This window comes from Biomphalaria glabrata, chromosome 1 (assembly GCF_947242115.1).
Source record: "Biomphalaria glabrata chromosome 1, xgBioGlab47.1, whole genome shotgun sequence".
NCBI lineage: Eukaryota > Metazoa > Mollusca > Gastropoda > Planorbidae > Biomphalaria > Biomphalaria glabrata.
In genome coordinates, this window is record NC_074711.1 from 47,104,667 (window position 1) to 47,121,093 (window position 16,427).

Genomic DNA, 16,427 nt, shown 5'->3' on the forward strand with positions numbered 1-16,427 from the left:
GCCGCCTGATTTACCAAGAGCTTCTGGAAATCTCCTGAAATTGCAAAATATATGAAAAGGTCCTGGAAATCTTCGGAAATTATTAAAATCTTTTGAAAACTCTGCGAATGTAGAATTCCTGATGAGCATTGTTTCATTAGACAATACCGTAATGTTACATATCTTTCTATTCCTAGGTCTAAAACTCTAATTCAACTCTAAGATGCTATAACTTCTATTCGCAAAGATATTTTTATACTTCAACACATGAACATACTAATTATAGTCCATTCATTTCATATTTTAATCAAATTAACATTCAAATTTGTTTTTTCTTAAACATTTTTCATGCATGCGCACGTGCAAAATGAACTCTATCCAAGCCAATATTTAACTCTAGATTATTCTAGATCTAGATCTATGACTCTAAGTCTAACTCAAGAGCTACTTTATTCTTTAACATATGAACATACAAAATTAAGTCTATTCATTTAATTTTAATCAAATATATGTAGGCCTACAAGCAAATGTTTTTATTTGAAAAAAATGGATTTAAGTCGATTAGCTATTTTGATAGCACCATTCACTCATACTATTATTACATTTTTACGCATTCCCTTTACTTATAACAATATTATTTCATTTAATTGTTTACAAACCACTCTCAGTGACTCATCGACAGTTATACTCAAACAAAGAAAAAACCCGCGGGCCGCGGGTAATATATGTTTAGTTTATATATAGTAGAGTTTGTGTATCTTTATAATGTTGTTTATAATGCTGTTTATAGTACTGTTTATCCACGTGAAAAAAAAAAAAACAACTTTTTTTTTTATCTTCAGGGATTAAACTAAAACCAATCTGAAATTTTCAATAGATTGCAATCAAACAATGCTGAATTTTTTATATCATGGCCATATTGCTGGGTATCAGATACCAAAAAAAAAGAAGACAAATGAGATTGTACTGTTACAAGTCAAGACTCTGGCTGTCAAAAAGTAGTAACTCTGAAGAGACGAAAGCAGAGTTGGATCGGTCATATTGTAAGACATGACTGACTGTGAAAAGTCATCATTCAAAGTCAAATGTATGGAGCATGAAGAAAGGGCCGTCCAAAGAATTGCTTAGCAAATAAGACCAAGTAAGGAGCCCAAGACAGGACAACATGGAAACAGTCTGTACGTGATGGTATGAACCTCGCTAATGTCAAAAGAAACGAAGCTGCCTTAATCAAAAGAAAGAAAAAAAAAGATGCCTTGTCAACTAGCCCTAAAACATAAGCATATACATACACGAACTGTGGAAAACCTCTGCCGCTTCAGATTCGGCTTAATTAGTCACATCAGACTCAGATTCGTCTGAAGACGCAACCAAGACCAGTGACTCATCTGGGCGCATCCATTGTCTTCCGAGTCAGAAGGAGACATATTAAGACCAAGTATTAAAAGCACACCTTGTGAGATTGGCGCTGGATTTTATCTCTCCCAAAAGCTTGTCATATTAGCTCAAAATGCCATTAGAACCTGATATCATTACATTAGAAAAAACAGTTTTAAAACTCGTAAAATCAATACCTTATTGTTGTGTTCAGAATTAAAAAAAACATTGTATACGCTACTTTTCTTTGCAAACAAACTAAAAATGAAGTGAAACAATCAATGCATATTTAATTTTTAAAAAAATGTCTGAGCAGCTGTTTATGTTTGTTGAGAAAGACGGGCGGTACTACATCTAGTTCCTGCTGCTAACACTCTGGACTGCAAGTGTAAGCTATTATTTTTGCCAACTTTTATTGGTTAAATTATATTTAAAATCACATGACATACGAGAGTTATCAATAACAACATGTTAGAGTGTCTACGTCATTATTTTCAACATATAAATACAGCTGAGGAAGTTGATATTACTGTAGAATTTGTCTGCTATGAAAAGAAGAAATTCTTTTGAGATCAAACACAATGATCAACTTTGACCTTTCATTCTGACTAGTTCAGTGTACATGGATAGTCCATATCATATTTCAAGTAATATCGCAGTCTTGTCTCCCTCTACTACTATGATTTACTTATTATCCCCCTTTTTTTCAGTCTGTCACTCCTAATTACGTCATCGTATTTTTTTTTGTTCACTTCAATTATCAATTAAAACAATGATAGTCTTAGTGGGAAGAAAAATGAGGCGGACTTTTCAGTCTGGAAGAGCATGTTGATTCACGTTATAGATCCGGTTCTGTAGTTACTCATAGCCTTCAAGTACTAATGAGCTAAAAAAAAACCAGTTCTGCTTTATATCAGAAACATGAATATTTACATAGGCAAGTGGTGTATGTATTTGTATGCAAATAATCTCTCCTCCTTACTAACAGCTGAAATGAATTGAACAAGTCCAACAACTCTCAGCTTCTTCTATAAGAATGTAATATCACCGTCTGATTTCACTGCTGTGGAAAATGTTGTACATATTTTAGTTTGGACAGGTGAATCTACAATAAAGGGCGACTGCGGAGGTGTCATGACGTAGGTAGTGCTGGTCGAATTGTTACGACTCCGCAGACTACAAGAGTTCTTGTTGATGATGCGAGTCAGAATAAGGTACTCGCTTGGGTTCCCGTGCATCATTGTTGAGCTGTTCTCCATGGTAGACTCGTGTTCCCTCACATACCAGCTGATCAAGTTTTGTTTAAATGATTGGAACATGTCTGTTAACAGAATAAATAAAATTGGTCTAAGACACGTGACTGAAGATCTCATCCAACTTAATGTCTGAAATAATGTCCTCAGGGAATCACAACTCTGAAGGTCCTGACACTTAGGACTCACCAAAGAAAATGCAGAAAAGGGCAATGTGATAGCTAGGCTAACAAAGTCCACTGCCAGTAACGCCGTGACAAAACGCCTTTGTCGTCTTGCTCTTACGCCATTTGTGACAGAACCATTATCTGCGATCCTATTTCTGTCAGTGACATCAGATCTTGTTCTGATATTAGAATCACATGAATCATCTTCATTAGCGCCCTCATTCATGGGATTCGGGAAAGTGGGAAGCAGCTGGATGGAACCGAGTTGATTGATGGCAGGCATCTCCCCAATGACTGCAATGAAGACAAAGATCAGTAACACAAGTATAACCATTGAGGGAAGAAATACTGTCAGCCAGCTGGAAGCGGCATGGGCTTCAGCAGTAATGCCGTACATGCAAACATTGGGCAGAGGCTCCACCGCTGGGAAGCCCAGCCATAGAGAGCACACCACAGAGCAGCTAACACACCAGGGTGTAAGTAGCAATAGTACGTGTAGTACACTATGGGACATGATGTGCTGGTACCACTCGTTCTTGTAGGTGTATAGGACCCGGTCAACGTTGAGAAGGAGAAGTGCCAACAAGGCAACACTGGGCAGTGTGCCATCTAGAATCATCCAGGTCTGGGGAAAAGATACAAACATTGTGATGTTAAATATAGGTCTTAAAGATACATAGTTATGTTCATTGTAGGTTTTAAAGATGCATAGTTATGTTAAATGTAGGTCTGAGGTTTAATCTGTATTATATAGAACATTTTTATATTGTCATTTGCTTTATAGCAGAAAATCACTAAAAATTCCTATTTCATTTATTTTCAAATAAAACTGAGACACCATCCGAAGTTTACAATATTTTTTTTCAAATATAAAAACCTTCGTATACATTAAGGAAGGCATAGTCCAGTGATACTAAAAATAATAATTGCTTAAGTTAAGGGTGTGGTATACATTCTCTTTCTATTTATTTTTTGTAATGCTCCAGTAATGCAAGGAGACTTTCCGGTGAGCTCTGCACAATCAAGTGCTTCTAGTCACAGTCCAGCTCAGGAGTTCTACATAAGACTTGCACACAATGTTCATGAACTTCTATTTCTTTCACTTTTTATTGAACAAAAAGAAACATTTGAGTCGAGCGCGGATGAAGTGTGTTCAATATAAAAAGGCAGACGACAAATGTAATCTCAAGAGAATTATAGTTTGAAAAAAAACACAGTCAAACCAGAGATTTTCACTGTTTGGCCAGTTGGGTAGTTTGTTCCCCTAAACTGTCAAATTTACATTCATTGCGACACACTTTCAATACTTCGAGAAACTGAAATATTCAACACGTAGACAAACTGATATTTCATATACTTAGTCTTAATGACACTTTACACACTTAGACAAATTGACATACGCAATGACACTTTACATACCTAGACACACTGACGCTTAAAACACGTATAAAAACTGACACTTTACATGAGACACTTTATACAGGAAGAAAAAATGACATTAGCAACACTGACCTTTTACACACTCTGATTGAGATATAAAACACTGACACACTCTGATTGAGATATAAAACACTGACACACTCTGATTGAGATATAAAACACTGACACACTCTGACATATAAAACACTGACACACTCTGATTGAGATCTAAGACACTGACACACTCTGATTGAGATATAAAACACTGACACACTTTGACATATAAAACACTGACACACTCTGATTGAGATATAAAACACTGACACACTCTGATTGAGATATAAAACACTGACACACTCTGACAATAAAAACACTGACACACTCTGATTGAGATCTAAGACACTGACACACTCTGATTGAGATCTAAAACACTGACACACTCTGATTGAGATCTAAAACACTGACACACTCTGATTGAGATCTAAAACACTGACACACTCTGATTGAGATCTAAAACACTGACACACTCTGATTGAGATCTAAAACACTGACACACTCTGATTGAGATCTAAAACACTGACACACTCTGATTGAGATCTAAAACACTGACATGTTCTGACTGCCATAAAACACTGACAGACAGTCAATATTGTTTACAGACAATAACTTCACGTAGTCATTGATAAGATAAGACCTACTTTACAAAAGTCAGCTCCTAAAGTCCAAGGATGTAATTCATAATAAACTGTGAAGGAGTCAACCAAAGTAATAAATCCCAGGTCAGCTATCGTGATACTCAGGATCTACAAGAAATACGATAGAGGAGATAGTTAACATAACAAAAGAAAGCAGCGTTAAAATTACCCATTTATACTTGCTTTCCATTACGACCGTTACAAGTGATTTGGTAGACGTAGTTGGCAATTCTCTGTTAAGGTTTTCAAACACGATTTTCAAACCTTTTCCTTTTTTTTTTTTTTTTTTTGAAGACATTTCAAAGGTATTATTCGCCTTTCTGGACAAGCCCAACACTTAGTTGTTAAAAAAAAATTATTTTTTTTTAAGAATTATGATTAGAGTTTGTGTTTTCACAGAAACTCAGAGAGGCCACAATTGGGTCCACCCATGGGCACGCGGTATGATACGTTATGTAGGTTGGGACATTTTCAGCACAAATATCATATTCTAAGAACTATAAACTATCAACAACCACTCTCGTACCTTACTCCATGCTAAATATTAATTAAACAAATTGCCTGCAATCTCTCACACACAATGCCCGAGGCTCTGCGTGTCAGCATAAAACATTGTCTGATATTTAGACATGTAAAAAAACAACAACAAAACGATGAACATATTAATGGAGACATTTGAATGTATTCACCGTCCTCATCGTTGTATCCTCTCGGAAAAGTCAATACTAGCAAATGGATATGTAAACAGATAGGTTGATCTTCGAGTCCTAAGATTAATGAGGAATGCAGTATTTCCCGTGGCTACGTAACCCCACCTACATATTTAGCCACATCTAGCGCAGGCGGTCGATTTAGATTTTCTTTTGACCGTCTATGTCTGTCTTCTGCAGCGGATTTTCTTTTGGTCTTAAATGTGTATCCCGCGGCCATTTGTAAGTGACCTCCAGTTGTCTCGTTCTGAATCCAGCTGCAACCAGGTGCTTTCTGCTATGTTAGTTAAAGCAAATTGGCGCCTAAGCTGGTCATTGAAGCGTTTCCGTGGGGCACTTCTGTTACGTCGACCACCTTTCAGCTCACCAAAAAAGACTGCTTTTGGCATACGTTCGTCCTCATACGGGATACGTGCCTTACCCAGCGTAACTGTCGGACCATATGAGGTCCCTCTATACTGTCCATACCGGCGTTCACAAGGACATCACTGTTTGTAGTGCGATCTTGCCCCCGTATGTCCATGATGGAGCGCAAGCATCTTTGGTGAAAGCGTTCAAGTAGTCTTAGTTGCTTTCTAAATACTACCCATGTCTCAGATCCATATAGAAGAGTTGAGAGAACCACTGCTTGATAGAGATTGATTTTTTTAGGCAAAAAGGGGTAATCGGAAAATGGCTGAAAGAGCCGTGACCACACGGAAAGACAAAGGGGTTCACAACATATTTTGATTATTTAGTCAATGGCTTTATAAAAATATGGAAGCTATCCCAGTTAGGTTTGACAAAAAAAATATAATAAATGTCGATGTCAATACTCAAAAGCAAGCTACGCGAAAAGGATGGCTATTTAAATTTACACCCAAAAAAAAGAGTTTAAATAATATTTAAGTTGAAGAAAGTATGTCGCTTTCAAAAAAACATAATCGTCCGAAATTGTGAATAAAAAATAAATATATCACTTGTAGCGAGTCATATAAATGACTCTAACTTATTATTTACTCTGTACCTATAACAATTAAGCAATTTTTACATTCGAAACCACAGCGATTAATTTTACCAAAAACACTATGCATTTATATATATGTATATATATATATATATCATGGACGTAGCCAGGGGGGGAGGTTTGGGGGTTCACCCCCCCCCCCGAAATGTAATCGGAATTTAGTGATTTATTTTTTGCTTTGATTTTGTTAATTTTAGTTGAGATTTTAATACTAAACCATCTCTTGCCCCAGCGCAGCCAAGGGGTTTTGAGTACTAAAACCCCTACCAGGGGGTTTAGCATTCAAAACCCCCTCTTCTATAACACAAAACCAAAAAAAAAAGAATGCAAACAACAATCCAGAAATTCCAAGAGCACAGTTAAAGAAGATTTTGATTTTAAAACCCCCTCCAAAATTTACGATAAAACCCCATCTTCAATATAAGACTATCCATACATCAGTCACAAATTACACAGCAAATTACACACTCAAAATTCTATAAGCGTAACTAAAGTTTTTTTTTTAGTTTAAACCCCCCTTCAGTGGGGTTAGAAGCCTAAAAATAATTCTTCAATATAAAAAAAAAGCAAATTACACACTCAAAATGCTATAAGCATAACCAAAGGGGTTTTGAGTTAAAACCCCCCTTCAGCGGGGGTTGAAGCTATAAAAATACATCTTCAATATATAACAAGGTTACAAAGACAGTTTGTGTGGAAACACAAACTCAAAATCGGCCCCCGCAATGGTCCACCCAGGGAGGCTTCAATATTTTCAAAAAGAACATCCGAATGAAATTATATCAAAGGCAATTGACAGATAAGAATGGAGAAAGAAGGTTGACAGATTTTGTGTAGTGCCCCAACGGTCCAGTAGATCAAAGGATAGGTGAAAGTGAATGTTAAGTTAGATGTGAATCTGGCCTAACTAGTTCCCCTTTCAGACCTTGTGGTCTATAGGGCAGATGATGTAAGGTTCATCTGTTTTTGTGGCCTAACGAGGGTGTCATGTAGCCAGCACAACGACCAACCGCATTTACTTTTCCCCCAACTAATATCAGGTACCCATTAGAGCTGGGTGGACTCAGAGGCGCCAAAAGATTCCGAAGTTGAAAATCCCAGTCTTCAACAGGATTCGAACCCGGGACCCCCGGTTCGAAAGCCAAGCGCTCTGCCGCTCAGCCACCGCGCCTCCGCTGGCCTTATAATCGATGTAATTGTTTTGAAAAGGCCCAATGTGTAGGCAATACTATTGTGTAGTGTGCCCATGTTGTTAAATATAAAGAAAATGCAATTTACAAGATTACTATTAATTTTAAATTATATCTAATTTATAATGCATACTAAATAGATTTTTTCTCTTTAAAAAATAGTAAACATTTGTTTTTGTGTAAAAATAGTATAACAGAACTGAACTAGACCAAAGACTGTCTCTAAAACACTTTATGGCAGATTTAAAAGAAAAGGCATCACAAAGATTAAACATAATAAAACACTTAGCAGGAACATCCTGGGGAGCTGAAAAGAAAACCTTAAGACAGTTATACACTGGATATGTCAGATCTGTAATGGATAACTGTCTCTCCATACAAGTAGCTGCCAACAAAACCTATCAATCATCATTAGATACAATCCAAAACCAAGCCTTGCGGTTAATTAGTGGAGGTATGAGAACTACTCCCACAGCAGCCTGTGAAATAGACTCCAATATTGAACCTCTTAAGTTAAGGCGCAGCAGAGCAGCATTAGAAGCTATTGAGAGATACAGAAGGTTGGAGGATGATCATCCAAATAAATTACTAACACAGAGAAATAGGAAAAACAACCAAAAATAGCAAAGGACTCTGATCCAACTTACTGACGAACTAACCCTAAAACACCACCTACCCAATAACAGAGAAAAAATTACCAGGTTTTCAAACATTACACCCGGACTAAACTACAAACAACCAACCATCAAAACACATTTACTAAATAACACTTTAACAAAAGAATCAAATCCACTGGAGCTCAAAGTAGGCACGCTTGAAAAAATTGAAAGCTATCAAAAAACAGCTATCCATATTTATACAGACTGATCGGCTTTCAAAGCTACCATCAATGCTTGGTGCCTTCCTGGTCTTCCCTAAAAATAAACACTTTGAGATAAGCGCACCCTGTGGCGATTACTGCTCAAACTTCCAAGCCGAAATTGAGGCAATTACCATAGCACCACAGACAGTGGAAAACAAATTATATGAAGGAGTGCAACCACCATCAGATATTGTTGTCTTTACAGACTCCCAATCTACTCTGCAAGCACTTAACAGTAGCACCTCAAACAGCCCAAGAAAGTTGATGATATCAGATGATATCAAAATTAAATATCAATATCACACTACAGTGGATCCCTGGACACCTTGGCATCATGGGAAATGAAAAGGCAGATAAGCTATCAAAGGCAGGTTCATCTATGGAACAACCAGATAGACCTGTTAACTACCTCACCCTAAGGTCAATGTTAGTCAACAATCACAAAAAGAGTGGCTCAACCAATGGGCATAAGGAAACACAGGCAGAGCCATGTACAAAGAAATGACTACGCCTAACAAACTGGACAGTATTAACTTCCTCCCCCGCAAAGAACAATCTACAATCTTCCAACTAAGAACAGAACACACACCACTATTAAATTACCACCTGAACAAAATAAACTCCACACAACTACCCCTTTGCAGACACTGCGCCCACCCCTTTGAAACCGTAAACCATATCCTCTTTGAATGCCCCTCCCTAATCCACCTTAGGCAGACCCTACTTCCACTACAGTCCAACATAACCAACACCCTGTACGGCAGTGCTGAACAACTGAAGAAAACAGCACACTTTTTTTCATTGGCACAGTCTGCAAAAGAGCTCACAGCTCAGCAGCACTAAAGCTGGCTAGAAGAAGAAGAAGAAGAATAACAGAACTTACATAACTTAACAATACAAATATAAAAACAAAAATTTTGACAAAAAATCTACAACCGTTTGCATAAATGTGTTGAAAGAGTGGTGTACGGTTGTTGTCCCTAACAAAGAGCCTCAAGTGTTTGAGTGTTTAATAGTTAATAGTTGTAAAAGTGGTGTAATTTTATTAACAAAACTGCTTGCATACGTGATTTAAAAAATTAGATTTTTCGCTTTCAGAAAAGAAAAAAGTAGCCGTTGCATCAGAACTTTGAATGGTCTAAAATATTGTGATGTCGGATTTTCAATATTTTTTTTAGTTTACGAGATATAGAGACGGACAGACATTTCACACAAACTAATAGCATCTTTTCCCCTTTCGGGGGCCGCTAACAAAGCAAATTACACACTCAAAATGCTATGTGCATAACCAAAGGGGTTTTGAGTTTAAACCCCCCTTCAGCGGGGTTTGAAGCTAAGAAATACCTCTTCAATATAAAAAAAAAGGAAATTACACACTCAAAATTCTATAAGCGTAGCCAAGCCAAGAGGGGTTTTGAGTTTAAACCCCCGCTTCCAGAGGGCTTTTTTTTTAAAGTTTAAAATCCCTCCAGATGGTTTTGAGTTTAAATACCCCCATACATTGAGTTTTGAGGTTGAAAACCTCGCTCTTTAATTTTATTCTAAAGTAAACTACAGTCACCTCATTCTCTGAGCGAAGCTAAGGGTGTTTTGAATTTGTTAAAAAAAAAAAACTCAAGAGATTTTTTAGTTTAAAACTCCCAAACTAATGATAAAACTTCCCTTTTCGATATAAAATATAAAGCAAACTACAGTCACCTAATTCCAAGAGCGTAGCCAAGAGAGGTTACAAATTTCTAGCAGTGGCCGGGTTCCATTAATAAAGTGCCAAAATTGAAAAAAGGCTAAATGTGGCTCAACAAAGTTGGCTATGGCGGATTCTAGAGTGTATGCCGAACTGGGAGTCGACCCCTTAGTAAGGTTGTGACAAAGCGTCGCATGAGGTTTGCGAGACATGTTCTCCGACAAAATGAATTACGCATTATAAGACTTGCGATGACATAGAAGCCATTATGAGAAAAGCGCAAACAGGGACATCCTAGTACAACTTGGCGCTACACTTTCATGGAGGTCCTCAGAGCAGGTGGGAAGAGGCTTCAGACATTGCCAATGAACGATTTTTGTGGAAGCAGCTTGCCGCTCAATGCGCCGAACGACGCGGGAGGATCTAAGTCAGTAAGAATAGTACATACGTTTTTTAAATAAAACTTTAAATAGCAGGATAATGCACTGTAGATACCTCAGATATGCATTTATTTGGCTTTTAATACCGGAAATAGTGCTTGGAGGCGGGGCTACGTCCCGTGCTAGGGGAGCTCACAGCGCTCCCCCAGACTCCCTTGCAGCCAATGGTTGGAAGTCTACAATTTGTCCACTAACTCCAGGATGAACCTATAGTGGGGTACAATAAACGACTTCCAAAAGAATGGGTCAGAATCACTGGCGGATCCAGGGGGGGGGGCGGTAGGGGCGATCGCCCCCCCCCCCCACTCGGCCGACGAGGGGGGGGGGGCGGACGAATTTTAGTATAGAGTTCACACAATTTGTATACGATTTCATTACTTATGTTAATAATATATACTAATTATTTATATTTCAACCTATTTTTAGATTATTTCGCCCCCCCCCTCTAGTATGTTGGCCGATTTGGTGGGGTCGGGAGGGGGCGATGGTATCAATCCCGCCCCCCCCCCCCTAAACTTTCGAGTGGGGGGGGGCCGTCCAATTTCTTTGTAGAAATCACAGCTTGCTAACAGAATCAATTAAATATCTATGTGATTAAAACTTGTTATTGATATTTTAACCGATCTTTGTATTATGTCGTTCCCTGTTTGCCAATTTATCTCTACTGCCCTAAACCTTTTGAGGGGGGGGGGCGGTCCTACTTTAATGGAGAAATCATAGTTTGTGAACAAAATTAGTTGAATTAATATATAGATTTATATTATGTCGCTCGCCTTCTTGTATCTTGGCCGTTTCGGTGAGGTTGGGGGAGGGGAAAATTGCATGTACTGCCCTTCCCACTCTAGCCCTCTGAGTGGGGGGGGGGGCGGTCCTATTTTTATGGAGAATCATAGTTTGTGAACAAAATTAGTTGAATATCTATATAATATAAACTATATATTGATATGTGAACTCATTGTATATTATGTCGTACCACACTCTAATCTCAAATTTTATCATTAGTAAAATTTAAATGAAAAAGGCTTGTACCAGGTGGGAGAGGCGATAGGCCTACATGCAATCGCCTTTCCCCCATCGGACAAACCAATACTTTTTCTTTTTGTATTACAGTTAAGAAATTACAAAACAAAAACATCTGTCACTAATATAATTTATATATACTATAAATTAAATTCTTATATCGAGTCGCCCCACCCCTATTCTTTAATGCCAAATGCAATCTTTAGCAGAAACTATTAAAGGAGCGAGGATTAATCATTTTCACTCTACCGCTCCTCCCATTTCCAGACAGAGTTTGTGTAATTTCACACGAATTTATCATAAATATTTTAAGAAAGACTTTGCATTCAAAAAATTAGAATTCAAACGAAATTTTTCAGTATAGGAGTCACGATTGAGATGAGTTCTAAACTGAAATGAATGAGATGAGTTCTAAACCCAAATCATTTTTTCATAGTCGCCTTTTTCTAACCTTTACTCAATCTGATATTTTTCTAGTTAATTAAATTTGGGACTATAACTCACAATTTATACTTTAATTTTATTGAATATTATTTATCGAATAATTTTTTTTTGGCGGAGATCCTCAAAGCCAAAATCTAAATATGTGGGGTATCTTATCTTTTCAAGGAACAAATCGGATTTTTTGCAATGTATTAAGGGCCTATAAATTCATATTAGAATATTTTTCAAGTACAACATTATTCAAAAGGTCCTTTTTTAATAGTATGAATAATGAGTTTTAGGTCAGGAGAATACGTTTCTTCTGTGAAGTATGCAAGAAAGCTCTTTTGGAGGCGGGGCTTCGCCCCGAACTCCATTGATGAATAATGAGTTGAAGATGTCAGGAGAATGCGTTACTGCAATGAATAATGCAAGAAAACACTTTTGGCGTCAGGGCTTCGCCCCGAACTCCATTGATAAATAATGAGCTGTAAATGTCAGGAGAAAGCGTTTCTGCAGTGAAAAAAGCAAGAACACGGTTTTGGCGTCGGGGCTTCGCCCCGAACTCCATTGATAAATAATGTTCTAGATATCAGGAAAATGCGTTTCTACAGTGAAGAATGCAAGAAAACGCTTTTGGCGGCGGGGCTTCGCCCCGAACTCCATTGATGAATAATGAGCTGTAAATGTCAGGAGAATACTTTTCTGCAGTGAAAAAAGCAAGAAAACGCTTTTATAGCGATGCCCCAGTTGTTTTGTTTTTCACCAAAGGTTGAGAAATGCTGCTTTTTAAAAATTCTCATATATATATATATATATATATATATATACGCACGTTTATGCATAGGGTTAGGGTTTACTGGGCATTAGCGTTAGGGTTTGGAAAAAAATCGCCCCCCCACTCAAAAGTTCTGGATCCGCCAGTGGTCAGAATGTAATAAAGATTAATTTTGTACAATTATGTACACACACACACACACACACACACAAACACACACACATATATATATATTTGGGGGGGGGGAGGGAGAGAAAAATCCCCACCCCCACCCCCCGAAAAAAAAACCTGGCTACGCCCATGATATATATACTGATATATATATACCGATATATATATATTACTCCACCACAAACTAGTATTTATGTTCCTTTTTTGGGAAATAGGCAGCCCATTTATGGTCAAGTTAGGAGTAAATCCTTGTAATATGCTCCAGAAAAAAGTTTTAAAAAGAGCTGCACTTCTATGTTTGTGCTAAAATGTTCTTCAATTTAGTTGTTTTGAATACTTAGCTGTTTGCATGTTGATATAGGGCTTTGATAATATCGATATTGTTTTTGTCTATGTTCAGCTCCCTCATCTATCGCCATCAAGCCAAAATACCAATTTTTTGGTGGAGATAGTATGAGATGCTGCATATAGTTAAATGGCCAAATATTAGAAGAAGTGGACTCATTGAAATACTTAGGCTCAAACATAAAAGAGATAAAATAATACGCTTAACCATGGCATCCGCTGCCCTAAGCAAACTGTGGACAATCTGGAAGAGTAATATCAGCTTCCAAATTAAATTAAAGTTATATTCTTCCCGAGTGTCTCTGTCTCCATAGGGTTGTAAAAGTTGGACACTGAACGCTGAGGCTGAAAGAAGAATTCAAGCTTTTGAGAGTAAATGATACAGAAAAATGTTGAGTATCAGATACCAGGATAACAAGACAAATGCGTTTGTATTTTTACAAGTCAACACTCTGGCTAGGAAAAAGGAGGAACTGAATACTGTGAAGTGAAAAGGTGAGCTGGTTTGGATATATTGTAAGACATGACTCACTATGCAAAGTCACCAAGATACAGTGGAGGGAGCATGAAGAAAGGACCGTCCAAAAATGGCTAGTTGGACAATGTCAAAGAATGGACCGGCCTTTCTCTTGATAGCCTACAATGAGTAGCTGCTGACCGGGAAGAATGGATGGATTGGGTGACACGTCACAGCACCGCTACGTCAAAAGTCAAGGGACAGATGATGATGATGATAGTTAACAATCGATAGTAGCGAATATAAAGTAAACAAGATTACAAAGAGAGTTTGTGTTGTCACACAAACTCAGAGGCGGCCCCCGTGGGAGACGGATCCCTGGTCGACTGAGGATGGCATCGAGCAGGGTATGAAACTGAGACCGTAGAGATAATCAGTCCTGCGCGCTAACCGCACGACCAGGCATTGCTCTTAGTCTAATGACAAACTGGTTACAAACTAATAGCCTACTATTGATAATATACCTACACATTACTTTAATGACAACTACCGGATATGTACAATATGTCAGAAGAGCGATTTTAGATAATCTTTTGGTATTGAGCATTTTCATTTAGGCCTAAATGGAACTAGAATGAGGATGTAAATCTACCTAAATTAAACTACTAATTTAGCACTCTCAATATATATATCTACTAGATCTAGATCTAAAATATATATTTGGGATAATGTAGATGTAATTTAGATAAGATTTATATATAAAAAAAACACTAGATAATCAATTAATAGACTAATTGCATTATGAAATATTAAAATAGTAGATTAGTTTTAGTATTTTATAACATTGCAATATTGACATACTGACAATCTAGACTTTAGAAATAAAAATCTACACTTTAAGCCTAGAAATTAAAATTATAGATCTTGATCTAGTCTAAATCATGGCTGTCTGGTAGTGCGGTTTGCGTTTGGATTCATCGATGGTCCCAGGTTCAAACCCTGCCCGCTCCCATCCCCCGTCATCCTACGGGAGGTTTGGACTACAACTCTGAAGGAACATCCGAAACATGTAAAACAACAAACATTCCAAACTAGACCAAGAAATTCTAAATCTAGATTCTATAATGATTTTAATTAGAACTTAAAATCTAAATCTAGTTTTAAAAATCTAGCTCTAGTGTAAGAAAAAAAAATCTAGATCTAGTGTAAAAAATCTAGCTCTAGTGTAAAAAAAAATCTAGATCTAGTGTAAACAATCTAGATTAGATCTAAATCTAGCTATTATGTCTTTTTAAAATGCGAGTCACATTACGAGGTTTAATAAACATTACTATAACGAGTTGTTTTAGCATTTAAAGAATTTATTCCATATGACGTCAAAGGAAAAAAAATCCACTACGTCACACGGCCTAGTTAGACTAAAAATATCATCTATACGAGCAGCTTGTTGAGGGCTCATAGACATTGGTGCACCGAGTGATTTCTTTTAGCATTTCATTTAAAGAATTAACTCCATATGACGTCAAAGGAAAAAAATTCCATTACATCACACGTCCTAGTTAGACTAAAAAATGTCATCTTTACGAGCAGCTTCTCGAGGGATCATAGACATTGGTGACATTTTATATATATATAAAAGGATTAAAGACGCTTTTTTTTTGGTTTTGTCTGTCAGTCTGTCTGTCCGTTATGTTAATAGCGAGAAAAAAAAGTCTAAAAGCTATTGAAACTCTGATTAAAATTTAATTTCCCTTCCGAAACATCGCATTAGTTTTAAGTTTCTATAATAGATTGTTCCGGATGTTTATATATTTATAGTGAGAGAAAATAAGAATTCCAGATTAGTCAAATGCCGTTAATTAAATTTGTGGGATGGTCTGTTATGAAACTTAGATGTACCATAGCCTTATGGAGATTTTTTCAAACCATACTTTGGTGTTAGGAAGTTGTTTTCCTTAAAAATCGGAGCATAATATTAACAATAATTAGATTTTCTAACGTTTTAGCTAGAAAGTTAAATGTAGTGTAAGAGAGAAGTGCGATTTTACATAAATAGAGTTAGACTATTTTTCATAAAAAATCCGGAACAACCAATTTTCGTAAATGAGAAAATTATTTGTTTTATTTATTAGAAGAGGGATTTCAAACATTTATTAGAGTTATTAGATTTTTCATATAAAATTCAGATCATTTTTGGCGACGATTTGTTAAGAAAATTAAGGTAATGTAGGTCGATTTCTTTTTCAAAACAAAATCCGGAACATTCTTTACCGATTAAACAACTTGTATTATGTTTCGGCAAGAAAATTAACTGTAAAATAAGTCTAAAAATTGATTTTCAATAATCGTTTCTAGCAAATTACTTTCTTATTTTTAAATCCCGAATAACCTATAGTCGATATTTTTGAAAAAAATAAAATTATTTGACATAAATTTGTTTTAAATTAAAAA

At 36.7% G+C, this 16,427-nt stretch overlaps 1 protein-coding gene across 2 annotated transcripts in view; it reads right to left on the bottom strand.

The window, feature by feature from the left end:
• Nucleotides 1-442: 442 nt before the first annotated feature.
• LOC106073903 (5-hydroxytryptamine receptor 1D-like) overlaps nt 443-16,427 on the bottom strand; it is a 41,261-nt gene continuing 25,276 nt past the window's right edge. The window contains exons 3-4 of one of the 2 annotated variants that reach the window (XM_056040325.1): nt 4,894-4,998; nt 443-3,401 (exon numbers count right to left, since the gene is read on the bottom strand). In XM_056040325.1, coding sequence (XP_055896300.1) covers nt 2,385-3,401; nt 4,894-4,998 — 1,122 coding nt within the window. In that variant the 3' untranslated portion in view covers nt 443-2,384. The remainder of the gene's footprint in view (nt 3,402-4,893; nt 4,999-16,427) is intronic. The other variant, XM_056040333.1, reaches the window with a different exon arrangement.